This window comes from Nycticebus coucang, chromosome 12, assembly GCF_027406575.1.
Source record: "Nycticebus coucang isolate mNycCou1 chromosome 12, mNycCou1.pri, whole genome shotgun sequence".
Classification (NCBI taxonomy): Eukaryota; Metazoa; Chordata; class Mammalia; order Primates; family Lorisidae; genus Nycticebus; species Nycticebus coucang.
This window is the reverse complement of record NC_069791.1, coordinates 66842689-66860435: the sequence shown is the minus strand read 5'-3', so window position 1 is coordinate 66860435 and position 17747 is coordinate 66842689. Positions and strand designations below refer to the sequence as shown.

Here is a 17747-nt window from a genome sequence, read left to right as displayed (position 1 = left end):
AACCTCCAGCTCTTGGGCTTAAACAATTCTCTTACCTCAGCCTTCCAAGTAGCTTGGACTACAGGCGCCCACCACAACACCCGGCTATTTTTTTGTTGCAATTTGGCTGGGGCTGGGTTTGAACACGCCACCATCAGTATGTGGGGCCGGCATCCGGAAAGATGTGACTCTTGCATCATGACAATGCATCAGCTCACAGGGCACTGCATATGAGGGAGTTTTTAGCCAGTAAACAAATAACTATATTGGAACTCCCTCCCTACTCACCTGATCTGGTTCCCAGTGACTTTTTTCTTTACCAGAAGATAAAGGAAATATTGTAAAGAAGACATTTTGATGACATCCAGGACACTAAGTATAATACAATGACAGCTCTGATGGCCATTCCAGAAAAAGAGTTCCAAATTGCTTTGAAGGGTGGATTAGACACTGGCCTTGTGCCTAATCAAAATTTTGATTGGGCTGGGAAGCACTCGTTTCCCAAGAAGAGTGCTTAGAAGGTGACCATAGTGATATTCAGCAATGAGGTATAAAGCACTTTTTCTAGGATGAATTCACAAACTTAATTGTTAGACCTCATACGCATACTCACAAAGGAGGGCCATAAGATTTTTGATAGCTTGTGCCACAAATCTGAAGCCATGTCCCAAAGAGGAGTTTCTGACATACTTGGCTAGTAGCAAGGACAAATAACCATATTGACTTGTTACATAGAGGCAACTCTGAGCCTTCCTGTGTGAACCCAAGCTCAGCAGCCATAGCACAATCCCCTCTTCCTGTCCTGCCCCTAGGAGCACATCCTACAGGGCCATTTGTTTCCTGCCTAGTTGAGAATCTAGTTGCCAGGCTACCCTCCTTCAAAAGAATCAACCATGTTTTTTATTCCAGTCCCATTTTCACTTTTGTGTTACTGGATAGGTGGTTACCACATCCTATAATAGCAATCATTTTTTGATACAGGGCCACTGTAGTCCTATCTAGTACTGTACTTGTAAATTCAAAAACAGAGGACTTCAATGAGATATTCATGTGATAGTGAATAGATATTAGAACATTTTAGCAATGTTGAATTATAGTGCTTTATTTTTTGTTTTTTTGAGACAGAGTTTTACTCTGTTGCCCTGGGTAGAGTGCCATGGCATCATCATAGCTCACAGAAACCTCAAAAACCTTATACTCTTAGGCTCAAGCGATCCTCTTGCCTCAGCCTCATGCACCACAACACCCAACTAGTTGTTTTTTTTGTTTGTTGGTTTGGTTTGGTTTTGGTTTTTTGTTTGTTTTTTTTTTTTTGAGACAGAGGTTCAACTTTGTCACCCTCGAAGTGGCTGAGACTACAGGCACCTGCCACAACACCTGGCTTGTTTTTCTATTTTTAGTAGAGATAGGGTCTTGCATACATATTTTGATATACATATTTTATAGTATACATATTTTAAGAAAGAAAAAATGTATTAAAATTGTAGTACTCAAGTCCCTTTTGACTTCTGCAGTTACCAGAGATACAAGATACAATATGCAAGATAACCAATGTCATTGGAATATATATATATATATATTTCTTTTTTTTTTTTTTTGAGACAGAGTCTTACTTTGTTGCCCTCTGTAGAGTGCTATGGTATCACAGCTCACAGCAACCTCCAACTCTTGGGCTTAAGCGATTCTCTTGCCTCAGCCTCCCGAGTAGCTGGGACTATAGGCACCTGCCACAATGCTCAGCTATTTTTTTTTTTTTTTTTAGAGATGAGGTCTCTCTCTGGATCAGTCTGGTCTCGAACTCGTGAGGCCAGGCGATCTACCCACCTTAGCCTCCCAGAATGCTAGGATTGCAGGTATGAGCCATTGCGCCCAGCCTTAGTTTTTCTGTTTTCAGTAGAGATGGGTTCTTGCTCTTGCTAAGGCTGGTCTCAAACTCCTGAATTCAAGCAGTCCACCCAACTTGGCCTCCCGGAGTATTAGAATTACAGGCATGAGACACCTAGCCAGTAGGCATTCTTTATATGTTTGTGCACTTTACAGTTATCAATTTATTTATTTTTTTGCCGGGGCCGGTTATGAACCCGCCACCTCTGGTATATGGGGCCAGTGCCCTACTCACTGAGCTATAGGCACTGCCCATGTTTGTGCACTTTAAAAGTGCTTTTCTTGGGGCGGTGCCTGTGGCTCAAAGGAGTAGGGCGCTTGCCCCATATGCCAGAAGTGACGGGTTCAAACCCAGCCCTGGCCAAAACTGCAAAAAAAAAAAAAAGTGCTTTTCTTGGCCAGGCATGGTGGCACAAACCTGTAATACTAGCACTCTGGGAGGCTGAGGCGGGTGGATTGCCTGAGCTCATGAGTTTGAAACCACCCTGAGCCAGAGCAAGACCTCATCTCTTAAAAAAAAACATGTCATTGGCGGCGCCTGTGGCTCAGTGAGTAGGGCGCCGGCCCCATATACCGAGGGTGGCGGGTTCAAACCCAGCCCCGGCCAAACTGCAACAAAAAAATAGCCAGGCGTTGTGGCAGGCACCTGTAGTCCCAGCCGCTCGGTAGGCTGAGGCAAGAGAATCGCGTAAGCCCAAGAGTTAGAGGTTGCTGTGAGCCGTGTGACGCCACGGCACTCTACCCGAGGGCGGTACAGTGAGACTCTTTCTCTACAAAAAAAAAAAGTCATTGTGGTGAGTGCCTGTAGTTCCAGCTACTTGGGAGGCTGAGGCAAGAGAATCAGCTTGAGCCCAAGAGTTTGAGGTTGCCGTAAGCTGCAACACCATGGCATTCTCCTGAGGGCAACAAAGTGAGACTCTGTCTCAAAAAAGAAAAAAAGTGCTTTTCTTTAACTTCCATACCTGGTAGAAGTTATTATTTCATGGTGGTGACAGCTTGGTTGAGCAAGCCAATGTTGTATACGCTTTTCCTAAGCCTTTGGGAAAGAATAGTGTAATTTTAATTCATTTCTGCCTTCATTCTCACACCACAGTCTGAGCAGCTTCCCAGGCAAAAAAAATTAGCCAGGCCCAGGTTAAGTAAAGTGCAACTCAGTCTCTACAGGAAGGATTGTGTTATAGAAAATTAGAGCCATAGGTGGGAGGATTGCATGAGGCCAGGAGTTCGAGATCAGCCTGGGCAACATAGCAAGACCCCTGGTCTCTACAAAAAATGGAAAAAATGAGCTGAGTATGGTGGCATATGCTTGTCCCAGCTGCTCCAGAGGCTGAGGTGGGAGGATTACTTGAGCCTTGAGTTTGAGGTTGCAGTGAGCTATAATAGCATCTCTGCATTCCTGCCTGGGCAACAGAGTAAGACCCTATCTCATAAAAAATAAAAAGAAGAAAGAAAAAAGACAAAATTGCAGTTATGTTTAGACAAAGCTTTTTAAAATGGAAACTTTTATCAGAACCTTAGATCTTCTTTTTTGTGACAGAATCTTACTTTGTTTCCCAGGCTAGAGTCCTGTGGCATCAGCCTAGCTCAACTTCTGGCCTCCAGAGTGCTAGGATTAGAGGTATGAACTGCCACACTGAGCCAGAACCTTCAGTCTTTTTTTTTGGAGACAGAGTCTTACTCTGTCTCCCTGTATAGAGTACTGTGGTGTCACAGCTCACAGCAACCTCAGACTCTTGGACTTGAGTGATCCTCTTGCCTCAGCCTCCAGAGTCGCTGGGACTACAGGTGCCTGCCACCATACCCAGCTAGCTTTTTTTTTTTTTTTTTTTGGTAGACAGGGTCTCGCTCTTGCTCAGGCTGAAGAACCTTAGGTCTTAACATGGACCACTCAGCAGTGTTGTCCTCCTTTCTGGGTGACTAAGACCATGAATATATGTAGTCTCTTATTAAGCTGACAATAATAAATTCACTTTATCTAGGCTTTGTCTCCTTGATGTTTTCTGTTCAGTTAAACTTAGAATTCATTTGTTCTATGACTTGAACTGGGTTTAAGTTGTTTTCAAGCCACGGTTCTACCTTCCTTCATTTTAGACTACTCACAAATTAGGCCTAAGTAAGTAGCAGCCAATTTTTAATGTATTTTTCTGTTTTGAAGCACATGATCTGGTTTCTAAGGAACCTACTGCAGCAGTCTTCAAAATATCAGTAATTAAAAGCCCTTGCCAGAGTCACCTGGCTGCACTCACTTAACAGAACTGGTAGCAGGCGGAAGAAAGGTGCGTGTTGCCAGCCTTAGTCCAGAGTCTAAAGCCCAGAACTCAGTCCCAGACTGTTAACTATCGTGAGGCTGGAGCTGCTCTTCACCACTCTTTTTGAGTTCGTAATTGAAGGGAGGAGAAGTGCTCATACCCTTTGTGTTCAGCCCAGGTCTTAAAAGCATATTTCCTTTTTTTTTTTTTTTTTTTTGCAGTTTCTGGCCGGGGCTGGGTTTGAACCCACCACCTCCGGCATATGGGGCTGGCACCCTACCCCTTTGAGCCACAGGCGCCACCCAGAAGCATATTTCTTGACTCTACCCGATCCAAACTGCACTTACAACTCAGCACCCATAGCACAGTGATTACGGTACCAGCCACATACACCAAGACTGGCAGGTTCAAACCCAGCCCCGGCCAGCTAAGCAACAATGACAACTGCAACATAAAACTAGCCAGGCATTGTGGTGGGCACCTGTAGTCCCACCTACCTGGGAGGCTGAGGCAAGAAAATTGCTTAAGCCCAAGAGTTGGAGGTTGCTGTGAGCTGTCACGCCATGGCACTCTACCTGGGGCGACATAGTGAGACTCTGTCATAAATAAATAAATAAATAACTGTGCTTACTCTGCAGGCTGATAAAGCATCCCAGCCCCTGCCCTTTGTCTTCAAGGCCTTCAACTTAGTAGAGGAAGAACACATAAACCATTACAGATGAAGGCAGTGTTACTTTAATAGTTACAGAATGCTACAGAAGCACCTAATTCAGCAGTGCAGCTCTAGACAAAAGAGTAGCCTGTCATTTTCACACTAGTCATTTGACTTTGCATATCAGTTCAACTTCCCATTAGCCAGGATGAAGTCATGTTCAAGCCCATGCCTGAGCTATAAGAGATGTTCATCGGGAGCGTGGGACTCTGACATTGGAGGTAGGCTCTGCCAACAAAGAAGGCCTAATATTCAAAAATCCAGTGTGTATAACTAATTGAGGCTTACTGTCTCTCATTTGTCCAACATTGTATATATAAAACATAATTTAGGAAGAGTTAGGGATTCCTATAACAAATACAGCAGTCATTTTCTAAAGGTTAAGTGCCAGGCACTATGCCAGGGTGCTTTATATTTTATTTATAATCTTTAGAACACTGTGAGAAAATTGTGTTTTCCCAATTTAAAAATGAGGAAACCGAGTCTCCAGGCAGTTGAGTAATTTACCCACGCTCATACAATTGATAAACTATGGAACCAGTCTTCACACTCCAAAACATGGGCTCTTTTCACTCTTTGAATATCACCAAGAGCCATAGGCAATTGTTATGTGTGGGAAGAAATAAATGCTTAATGGCTATAATGTTTTTGTTCCTCCTCTACTTCACTGCCAGCTCCAATCATGTTTTTTATTTCAGTGAAGAAAAAATGACTGCTGCCCGCATTAGAAAATGCCACAAGTGTGGGACTGGTCTCATCAAATCTGAAGGCTGCAACCGCATGTCTTGTCGCTGTGGTGCCCAAATGTGCTACCTCTGTCGAGTGTCTATCAATGGGTATGACCATTTTTGCCAGCATCCCCGGTCACCAGGAGCCCCTTGTCAGGAGTGTTCAAGATGCTCTCTCTGGACTGACCCCACTGTGAGTAGATATGTAGCTGCCATTGAATTATGGGGGAAATGTCGACAAATTTCTATAATGAAAAAGTATTTTGTGTAGTCACAATACATTTTGACTCATGAGAAGATGTAGGAAATTACATAGATTAATAACCAAAGAAAAAAATTGAGAAAGTAATCAAAAGCTATTCTTCAGAATGCAGCATACCCAAACAATTTTATAGACAAATTCTTCCAATCCTTAAGAAAATAAAATTTTTCTATGCCATCTAAAATATTCCAGACCATAGGGGAGTAAGGAAAGTTATACATACATTTGTATAAAGTGAACATAATGCGATACCAAAGCCTGACAGAGATAGCCCTAAAAAAGAAAAATACAGATTTGTTACAAATTTCATTTACAAATATGGGTTTGTTTTTATGAGACAGAGTCTCACTGTGTTGCCCTCGGTAGAGTGCCGTGGCGTCAGAGCTCACAGCAACCTCAAACTCTAGGGCTTAAGCAATTCTCTTGCCTCAGCCTCCCAAGTAGCTGGGACTATAGGTGCCTGCCACAACACCCGGCTATTCTTTTTTTTTTTTAATGAGACTCTGTCTCAATTTTTTTTTTTTTTTTGCAGTTGTTGGCCGGGGCTGGATATGAACCCACCACCTGCGGCATATGGGGCCAGCACCCTACTCACTGAGCCACAGGCGCTGCCCGACACCCGGCTATTCTTTGGTTGTGGCTGTTGTTTGGCAGGCCCAGGCCAGGCTGGAACCCGCCAGCTCCGATGTATGTGGCTGGCACTCTAGCTGCTGACCTACAGGTGCCAAACCACAAATAAAGGTTTTTAATTCTCTAAATATTAGCAAATAGAAAGTATAACCAAGTGAGTTTGTTCCAGAAGTGCAATGATAATCAAATATTGTTCTTGATTTAAGTTTTAAAAGTTAGTATTAGAGATATGCTTCCTTAACATGACTTATTTAACCCTAGATTTCAAAACAATAGTTAACATATATTTAGTAGTGAAGTACATGGAAGTATTCCCAATGAGGTCAGGTATAAGACTGTCAGCACTATTTTGTTCTGAAACTGGTAGCCAATGCAGTTAAAATAAAATTTAAAAGTATAATACTGGAGATGGTCATAGCACCATGTGTCAGACACAGTTCTAAATACTTTTCATATGTAAAGAAAGATAAGTTTACCATTTTAAACCTGAAAAAGACTAGATAATGACCTGGAAAGCTTATAACAGCAGTAGAAAGATGGCTAGATAGAAAAAATATATCTAATGCCATTTACAATAGTAGTACAAATCATAAAATACCGTAGAACAGGGGTATCCAGCTTTTGGCTTCTCTGAGCCACATTGGAAAAAGAAGAGTTGTCCTGGGCCACACGTTAAATCTACAAACACTAATGGAAAAGCTGAAGAGCAAAGAAAAAGGTCTATGGGGCGGCGCCTGTGACTCAACAGAGTAGGGCACGGGCCCCATATGCCAGAGGTGGTGGGTTCAAACCCAGCCCCAGCCAAAAACTGCAAAAGAAAAAATGGTCTATGCATAATTTTATGATGTCTGCCACCACAAGTAAGCAAAGTCTTCACATCATAATCCTAATTATGCAGCAGCCCAGCAAGTTTGCAGTCACTAATGTAGAAAATGTACATATCTGGGTAATAAGACATCCTCAAGGTTTTTTAATATTTTTTTCTTATTAAAGTGAAAGAAAAGTGGGCAACATAAAACTAGTGAGATATTTGACATTATATTTGAGAAACAAATGCATTAATATTCTGGTTCAATAAAAGTTGCAATTCTCAATGAGTTGTTAAGGAGTAAGGAGTTCATCAGATATCTTGGTTCCGCTTTTACTCTTAATGTGCTTCATACTTGAAAATAGTTGCTTGTAAGTATAAGTGTTGCCAAAAAGTGATGACAATAGAGTGTGATGGTGAAGCAAGGGATATTGTCTCTGGGAAGATAGGACCTATATAAAAGTCAGTAAAGAGACATGATCAAATTTCTTGTAAGTTGAATGTCAGATTATAGGTCTATGCATTCCATTTGAAAATTGGCAGGTAACATAGTTATGTCAACTGAAAATAGAGTCACAAATACACCAAAATATTGATTATTTTGTTTTCAAATTCTTAAATCAAAAAGCAAGGCTGCATATTTTTCTCTGTTCATAGGACTGTGTTTCACTAATATGTCAAAACGCATAAAATTGTTTGCCTTATTTTGAACTTGCCATAATTTCATTTTCTTTTTTTGTTTGTTTGTTTGTTTGTTTGGCCGGGGCTAGGTTTGAACCCGCCTCCTCCGGCATATGGGACCGGCGCCCTACTCCTTGAGCCACAGGCACTGCCCCATAATTTCATTTTCATTTGGAATGCTGTTATAGTTTGAAACATTGTATTGATTAGTTTTCACCTCGAAGACACATGTTTACCTCATTTAAATAAGTGGTTAAATCCACTAAATGATAAATCAGTAAGCCAGTTTTCATTGTCAAGTTTGGTTTAGTTTTTTTGTTTCTTTGGGGTTTTTTTTTTTTTTTTTTTGGCTTTTTTTGTTTGTTTGTTTTAAGACAGTCTCACTCTGTTGTCCTGGGTAAGCCATGGCATCCTAGCTCACAGCAACCTTAAACTCCTGGGCTCAAGCAGTCCTCTTGCTTTAGCCTCTTGAGTAGCTAGGACTACAGGCACCTGCCACAAAGCCCAGCTAGTTTATCTATTTTTGGTAAAAACGGAGTCTCACTTTGTTCTGGCTGTACTTGAACTCCTTAGCTTAAGAAATCCACCTGCCTAAGCTTCTCAAAGTGCTAGGATAATAGGTGTGAGCCACCACGTTCAGCTCAACTTTGGTTTTTGATACCATAAACGACTTGTCACAAATCATAAAATCCTTTCACACTCTACCCAGGGCAAAAGAGTAAGACTTCTATCTCAAAAAAAAAAAAAAAAAAAAATTTTTTTTTCTTTCAACATTTAGCCTTCACTTAGCCATCTTTCTTCCAAAAACTATTGATACATGATGTTGTCATAGCATCAGTCCTTTTAAGGAATTCCTGGAATGGGCAATGATTCAGTCCCTTGGCCCTTAGGAAATTTGCTGTCTCCATGACAGTTTGCATGATATGACCATTTTTAAAGGTTTTGCATGTAAATTTTCTTGATGTACTGTGCAATGATACTTCATCAGACATGAGTTTTGGGGGCGGCGCCTGTGGCTCAGTCGGTAAGGCGCCGGCTCCATATACCGAGGGTGGTGGGTTCAAACCCGGCTCCGGCTGAACTGCAGCCAAAAAATAGCTGGGTGTTGTGGCGGGCGCCTATAGTCCCAGCTACTCGGGAGGCTGAGGCAGGAGAATTGCTTAAGCCCAGGAGTTGGAGGTTGCTGTGAGCTGTGTGATATCACAGCACTCTACCAAGGGCCATAAAGTTAAGACTCTGTCTCTACAAAAAAAATTAAAAAAAAAAAAAAAAAGACATGAGTTTTGGATAGCAATTGCATCATCTTCTATTAATTTTACAAGTCCTCTTTTACCTACCATCACCAGGGCACCATCAGTAACTACACCATATATGTTGACAATGGACAAATAAAATGGCTTCAACATATTTTGCACTACTTCCTTTAATTCTCTTGATTTAGATGTCTTTTTTAATGGTACTGAAGAAGCCATTTCTTTAGTGACATTGTATTCATCATCAATACCTTTAATAAAAATGGTAAGTTGAGCCATATTTGCCACATCAGTGCTATCATCCATTGCCAAAATTTAAAATTAGCAGCTTTATTCTCCAAACTTCTTTCAATAAATTTTCCAATTTCTTCAATTTGCCTGGCTATAGTCTGGTGAGAAACCTGATTTTAGAAATATCCCAGTTTTTCAGGGCAGATTATATCTGCCATGTTTTCCATACATTGCTTAATAAATTCATGCTATTGGCTCGGCGCCTGTGGCTCAAGCAGCTAGGGCGCCAGCCACATACACCTGAGCTGGCAGGTTCGAATCCAGCCTGGACCCACCAAACAACAATGATAGCCGGGTATTGTGGCGGGCGCCTGTAGTCCCAGCTACTTGGGAGGTGGAGGCAGGAGAATTGCTTGAGCCCAGGAGCTGGAGGTTGCTGTGAGCTGTGATGCCATAACAGTCTACCCAGGGTGACAGCTTGAGGCTCTGTCTCAAAAAATAAATAAATAAATAAAAATAAAAAATTCATGTTATTAAGTATGCTACCACATAACTAACTTCTACAATGGAATCTGTCTGAGTTATAACTTAAAAAAAAATTTATTGAGAAGATAGACTTTTTTTCGGCTCCACTGTTTTGTCCTGATGACATAATTCTTCATATACATCAAATTTGGGAGCATCTTTTTGCATATAATGCCTTTTCAAATTATAGTTTTTCAAAACTTGCACAAATTCCCTACAAATTAAGCGAAGTGCCTTACTGTTGCCTTGACAAAAAAGTAGTCATCTGTCCACTTTTCATTGAACAATAATCTTCTTTGGTCCATAATTTTTCTTTCTTTGGATTCTTTTGTGTGTGTTTGTGTGTGTGTGTGTATGTGTGTGGTTTTTGGCCAGGGCTGGGTTTGAACCCGCCACCTCCGGCTTATGGGACTGGCGCCCTACTCCTTGAGCCACAGGTGCCACCCTGGATTCTGTTTTCTTTTGAGACATTATAGAAGCCATGCTCGGACAAAAATAATAATAATAGATACAAGACTATATTTACTTTTATTATGAAAATTAATTGACACGGGCAGTGCCTGTGGCTCAGTGGGTAGGGCGCCAGCCCATACACTGAAGGTGGCAGGTTCGAACCCGGCCCCAGCCAAACTGCAACAACAAAAAAAAATAGCTGAGCGTTCTGGCAGGCACCTGTAGTCCCAGCTACTTGGGAGGCTGAGGCAAGAGAATTGCCTAAGCTAGGAGTTGGAGGTTGCTGTAAGCTGTGACGCCACCGCACTCTACTGAGGGTGATAAAATGAGACTCTGTTTTTGTAAAAAAAAAAAACAAAAAGAAGAAAGAAAGAAAGAAAAATTAATTGACAGGAAAATAAAAAGCAAGGTTTGGGCCCTTCCACATCTTGGCTGCCAATCCAGGGCAAGGCAGAGAGTCAGTTGTAAAGCACAGTGGGTGATATGTGAGGTGCCGCTAAGGTATGGAAGTACCCTTAATAATCAAATAATGCTTACGTGACTTCTAAATGACATTAAATACCTAACACTGCAATGGTAGGCTGAAGTATTATTGATGATTGCTGCCCCCTCACCAAGTTATCATGAGCGCATGTAATGTCTGATGATGTCAACTCAACTGTCTGCTTGAAAGATAACACACTGGAAGCCATGCATGTGTACAAATAGAGCATACATGTTTATTTTACATGACACTGCAACACATTGTCTACAAAGTTCACTCTCAAGAACCATGCAATTGAGTTCCACCATAAAATTTAGTAATTTTTTTTAATTAATTTTTTATTGTTAAATTATAGCTGTGTACATTAGTAATGTTTTAATTAATGTTATGATTTTGTGTTGGGTCACATCATAGCCATCCTGGGCTGTGGGCCCTGGGTTAGACACACCTACCTTACAAGAAGCCAAGATAGTGGCCTCTGCATGTAATCCCAGCTACTTGGGAAACTAAGGCTAAAGGATCACTTGGGCCCAGGAATTCAAGACTAGCCTGGGCAATATAGCAAGATGCTGTCTCCAAAACAAAAAAAAAAAATCCTAGAAATGAATTTCAACAAGAAATGTATGTGGGTCATGCCTATAATCCTATCACGACGGGAGACCAAGGCAGGAGAATCACTTGAGCTCAGGAGTTGAGACCAGCCTGAGCAAGATCAAGACCCCATCACTACTAAAAATAGAAAAAAATTAGCCAGGCATGGGAATGCACATTTATAGTCTCAGCCACTCAGAAGACTGAAGCAGGAGGATCACTTGAACCCAGGAATTTGAGGTTGCTGTGAGCTATTATGATGCCATAGCACTCTAGCCTGGGCAACAGAGCAAGATTCTGTCTCAAAAACAAAGTATAGAAATGAAGAAAACCACAAAACTATATTTAGGGGCATAAAGAGACTTGAACATATGGAGAAATATGCTTTGTTCTTAAATAAGTTTTAACATTGAGGGTGGCGCCTGTGGCTCAAAGGAGTAGGGCACCGGCCCCATATACCAGAGGTGGTGGGTTCAAACCCAGCCCTGGCCAAAAACTGCAATAAATTAATAAATAAAGTTTTAACATTTAAAAGATATCAGTTGGCCAGGGGCAGTGGCTCACCCTTATAATCCTAGCACTTGGGAGGCCAGGGCTGGTGGATTGCTTGAGCTTAGGAGTTCAAGATCAGCCTGAACAAGAGCAAGACCCCATTTCCACAAATAGAAAAAGAAACAAAATAACTAACTTGGCATTGTGGTGGGCACCTATAGTCCAGCTACTTGGGAGACTGAGGCAAGAGGATCACTTGAGCCCAAGAGTTTGAGGTTGCTGTGAGCTATGACACCACAACACTTACTGAGGGCAACAAAGTGAGAGTCTGTCTCAAAAAAAAAATTTTTTTTTTTTTTTTTTAAAAGATATCCATTTTTCTTAAAATAGTTTTTTGTTTGTTTGGGTTTTTTGAGGCAGAGTCTCACTCTTTTGCTCCAGGCTATGGGTGCCCTGGTATCAGCCTAGCTCACATCAACCTCAAACTCTTAAGTTCAAGCAGTCTTCCTGTCTCATTCTTCCCAGTAGCTGGGACTACAGATACCCAACACCATGCCCAGCTACATTTTCTATTTTTGGTAGGGAAGGGGGTCTCCCTCTTGCTCAGGCTGGTCTCCATCTCCTGGCCTCAAGGGATCCTCCTCCATTGGCCAACGAGAGTGCTAGGATTACAGGGGTGAGCCACCCATGCCTGGCCTTAAAATGATTTTTTTTTTTTTTTTTTTTTTTGAGACAGAGTCTTACTATGTCGCCCCCTCAGTAGAGTACCGTGGCATCACAGCTCACAACTATTGGGCTTAAGCGATTCTCTTGCCTCAGCCTCCCAAGTAGCTGGAACTACAAGCACCCACCATAACGCCAGGCTATTTTTGTTGTTATTGTTGCAGTAGTTGTTTAGCAGGCCCAGGCCGGGTTCAAACCCCCCAGCCTCGGTTTATGTGGCTGGCCCTGTAACTACTGCACTCTTAAAATGATTTTTAAACTAGAAAACAAGCACAATTAATTCTGAGCTAATCTGAAAGAATGATGATGCCATGTTGTGAGAAGACTTGTTCTACTAAAAGGTAGAAGCAAACATCACCCTGATCCCCAAACCAGGAAAAGAGATACTGTGTGAAATCAAGTTCCCTGCTGACATGGAACAAGTGCACCAAGACCCACTAGGACAGCAGTTCTCAACCTATGAGTCATGACCCACTGGAACTGTATTAAAGGGCCATGGCATTAGGAAGGTTGAGAATCACTGCCCTAGGAGATGGGCCTGGTAACAGACAATCCTTTTCATCTTCCACTGGGGACAATGAAGGAGGCCTGGGTAGTGGAGAAACAAGCCTGTTTTTTTGTTGTGTTTGTTTGTTTTGAGACAGAGCCTCAAGCTGTTGCCCTGGGTAGAGTGCCGTGGTATCGCAGCTGACAGCAACCTCCAACTCCTGAGCTCAAAGCGAGTCTCCTGCCTCCGCCTCCCAAGTAGCTGGGACTACAGGTGCCTGCCACAACGCCCAGCTATTGCTGTCATTGTTGTTGGCGGGCCTGGACTCGATTCAAACCTGCTAGCTCAGGTGTATGTTAGCTGGCGCCAAGCCAACAAGCCTGTTCTTAAGGGGACATGCGGCATTACAGAGAGATCACTTCTGTCCAGAGTCACCTAGAAATTTAATGTGATTCACATCACATTAGTATTTCTTTTAATTGACTAATTTTGAAAATAAATCTAAATTTTACTGTGTGTATAAAGCTACAGTTATCAAAACCGTATAGACTAATACAAGAATAGGCAAGTAGATCAGAGGGTCAAAATAGAGACCAAAAATAGACTTATAAGAAATTAGTATATAATAAAAAATATTTGAAATCGCTGGAGAAATGATAGATTTATTTATTTGTTCTTTCTTAACTATGCAGTGTTGCCAGAACTGTTCTGAACAGAAAAGTCCCTATCTTCATGGAGTTTACAGTCTAATACAGTCTAAAACTTGAATCTATTGGCCGGGTGCAGTGACTCACACCTGTAATCCTAGCACTCTTAGAGGCAGAGGTGGGTAGATCACTTGAGCTCAGGAGTTCAAGACCAGCCTGAGCAAGAGTGAGACCCCATAGTAAAAATAGAAAAATTACCCGGGCATTGTGGCAGGCACCTATAGTCCCAGCTATTTGGGAAACTGAGGCACTAGGATCACTTGAGCCCAAGAGTTTCAGGTTATTGTGAGCTATGATGATACCATGGCACTCAACCCCAGAGTGACAAAAATGAGACTCTGTCTCCAAAAAAAGAAAAAAACAAAACAAAAATGTGAATCTGTTGTGTATTTAGTGCTGCTTTGGAATAACAAAAGTGATGCACTAGAGAACAGCAGATGTGGGAGATCTGCCAGTAGATAGTGGTATGGGTCAGAGTGGTTTGTGATGAAACCTGGAGGAGTAGCCAGGCCTGCCAGGAAATCAAACACTTGAGGCCTATTTGGAGAACAGAAAGAAAATAATTGTGGCTCACAGGTGGTGAGGTGGGCGGAGCTGCAATGGGAGCCATTGCAGGGCGTCATGGGCGGTTACTCAATATCATACTGGCTATATGGAGAGAGAGGGGACAAAATGAAGATGACTTGGATAATCACGAAGAAGAGAAGGTTCTTTAGCATTACACCAAGGCCAGACTAAAAAATAAAAATTTTCTTTGGCAGAAGACAACATAAACAATAATAAAGAAAAGTGAAAAACTTGGAGAGTCAGGGGACAGTGGCTCACACCTGTAATCCTAGTACTCTGGGAGGCCGAGGTGGGTGGATCACTTGAGCGCAAGAGTTCGAAACCAGCCTGAGCAAGAGTGAGACCTCATTTTTACTAAAAAAATGAAAAACTGAGGCAAGAAAATCGCTTGAGCCCAAGAGTTCGAGGTTGCTTGAGCTCTGATGCCACGGCACTCTACCAAGGGCAACAAAGTGAGAATTTGTCAATAAAAAAAAAAAAAAATTAGAGGAATATTTCTAACGTATATGATTCAGATAAATGTTCTTGATATGTGAAGAGTAGTGTATGACTCATTACGAACTCATTAAGTATTCCTATATTAATAAAGAATTTTTTTTTTTTTGCAGTTTTTGGCCAGGGGCCAAAGGAAAGATTTTCTTTTTTTTTTTTTTGGTTTTTGGCCGGGGCTGGGTTTGAACCCACCACCTCCGGCATATGGGGCCGGCGCCCTACTCCTTTGAGCCACAGGTGCCACCCAATAAAGATTAATTTGACTTTAAACAAAATAAAGTCCAAAAATAGCAGTATAGGTTCAGCACCCATTGCTCAGTGGTTAGGGTGCCAGCCACATCCACCGAGGCTGGCAGGTTGGAACCCAGCTGGGGCCTGCTAAACAACAAGGACAACTGCAACAAAAAAAATAGCCAGGCATTGTGGCAGGTGCCTATAGTCTCAGTTACTTGGGAGGCTGAGACAGGAGAACTGCTTAAGCCCAAGAGTTTGAGTTTGCAGTGAACTGTGACACCACGACACTTTACTGAGGGCGACACAGTGAAACTCTGTCTTTTAAAAAAAAAAAAAAAAAATAGCAGTACAATAAACAAGGTAGGGCTTGGTGCCCATGGCTCAGTGGTTAGGGTACCAGCCACATAAACGGGGGCCGGTGGGTTCAAATCCAGCATGGGCCTGCTAAACAATACAACAACAGCAAAAATAGCCAGTGTTGTGGCGGGCTCCTGTATCCCCAGCTAATTGGGAGGCTAAGGCAAGTGAATCACTTAACCCAAGAGTTGGAGGTTGCTATGAGCTATGATGCCACAGGACTGTACCAAGAGCAACATAGTGAGACTCTATCTCAAATAAATAAATAAACAAGGTAGAAGTTTATTTCTTCTTGGTGTTTTAAGTACAGAGGTGGACAGCCCAGGGCTGGCAGCTCTTACCCAGGACCCAATTGCTTCCAGCATTCTGATCTGCCACCTCTAGAGTATAGCCAAGGATCACACATAACCTAATCATGACCTGAAAAGGTGCTCTGGGTGACAAAGCTATATTCTAACCAGCAGAAAGGACAGAGAGCCTGCCCAGCTATCTCTTAAGGAAAGTTGTTTCCAGGAACTGGAGCTGCTTCAGTCTCATTAGCTAGAACCTACTTACTTGTCCACAAGAGAGACCAGGAAGGCAGTCTTGATTTTAGGCCCTCATGGGCCTAGCTAAGACATTTGGAGGGTGTTAGGCTGAGGAGACTACTCACTCAACTGGAAAAAAATGGACAGGGACTGTAAAAAGAAGAATTACCATGAAGCCAAGAAACTTGTGGAAAGATCCTAGCTTTCCTACCTACCATAATCAGTGGTATTGAGTAGAAATTAAAATGTCATCTGCTGAATTGGCAGGTATTTTTCAGATTGGTGGGGAGTCTCATACACTCTGTTTTTTATTTGTTGTCTTTGAGACAAGGTTGTGCTTTGTTCCCCAGGCTAGAGTGCAGTGGCGTAATCATAACTCATTGCAGCCTTGAACTCCTGGGCTCAAGCCAGTCACCTGCCTTAGCCTCCCAAGTAGCTCAGACTATAGGCATGTGCCACCACGCCCGGCTAATTTTTTTAACTTTTTTGGTAGAGATGGGGGTCTTGTTATATTGCCCAGATGGTCTTGAACTCCTGGCCTGAAGTGATCGTCCTTCCTCAACCTTCCAAATTGCTGGGATTATAGGCATGAGCCACCAAACCACTATTGATGGGAGTGTAATTGAGCATAATGAACATTTAGAGTATACAAATCAAAAATTTTAATTATGTATACCCTTGAGCTAATAGTTACACATAACTAGAAAAAGTTATCCTGAGGAAAGAACTGGACAAGTTTACAAGGTTCTATTTATAAAACTATTCACTATATAATTTAAACTAGTACAAATTTAGAAATCACATTTAAATATCAAAAAAAGATATGTCAAAAAAAGTCAAATTTTATATGCTTATGTTAGAATAGTACTAAAAATAATGCTATACATACACATACATATATATGTATATACACATATATAATTTTTTTTTTTTTTAACATAGGGGAGAAGAAACATGGGAAGATAGAAAAACAATAGCTTGAGGTTGGGCACAGTGGCTCACACGTGTAATCCTAGCACTCTGGGAATCTGAGGCGGGTGGATTGCCTGAGTTCACAGGTTCAAGACCAGTGTGAGCCAAAGCAAGACCCTGTCTTCTAAAAATAGTCGGGCATTGTGGCAGGTACCTGTAGTCCCAGATACTCAGAAGGCTAAGGCAAGAGAATCACTCGAGCCCAAGAGTTAGAGGTTGCTGTGAGCTATGATGCCACAGCACTCTACCAAGGGTGAGAAAGTGAGGCTCCATCTCAAAAAAAAAGAAAAACAATAGCATGGATTGCTGGGGTCACAGACCCAGCTTACCACAGGAGCAGGTAGTAACAGAAATGACTGATAAATGAAGTGGGTTAGGTCTAGTAGTAGTAAGGCATGGTGGAGACTGTGGCAAATGAGAGAGGGTGTGATCCCCACCGAAAGGGCTGCTGTTCAAATGTTGCAGATTGTTGCCAGGTGGAACGGTGTCCAGAGTATGCACAGAGGCTGGAAATTCAATAGGAAATCTCCTAGCTTTTAAAAAATCAGCCATCTGGCTTGGGCGCCAGCCACATATACCAGAGCTGGTGGGTTCGAATCCAGCCCAGGCCTGCCAAACAACAGTGACAACTACAACCAAAAAATAGCTGAGTGTTATAGCAGGCACCTGTAGTCCCAGCTACTTGGGAGGCTGAGGCAAGAGAGGAGTTGGAGATTGCT

The 17747-nt window shown here is 42.1% G+C and overlaps 1 protein-coding gene and 1 pseudogene across 6 annotated transcripts in view; one reads left to right on the top strand and one right to left on the bottom strand.

Annotated features, from left to right (window-relative positions):
- Positions 1–17747, bottom strand: part of LOC128562170 (RING finger protein 11-like) — a 293543-nt pseudogene that overhangs the window by 102283 nt on the left and 173513 nt on the right. The window lies entirely within an intron of this gene.
- Positions 1–17747, top strand: part of RNF216 (ring finger protein 216) — a 210443-nt gene that overhangs the window by 173735 nt on the left and 18961 nt on the right. For all 5 annotated transcript variants that reach the window (XM_053556823.1, XM_053556827.1, XM_053556826.1 and 2 more), the window contains one exon: positions 5523–5745. In XM_053556823.1, the coding sequence (XP_053412798.1) occupies positions 5523–5745 (223 nt within the window). The remainder of the gene's footprint in view (positions 1–5522; positions 5746–17747) is intronic.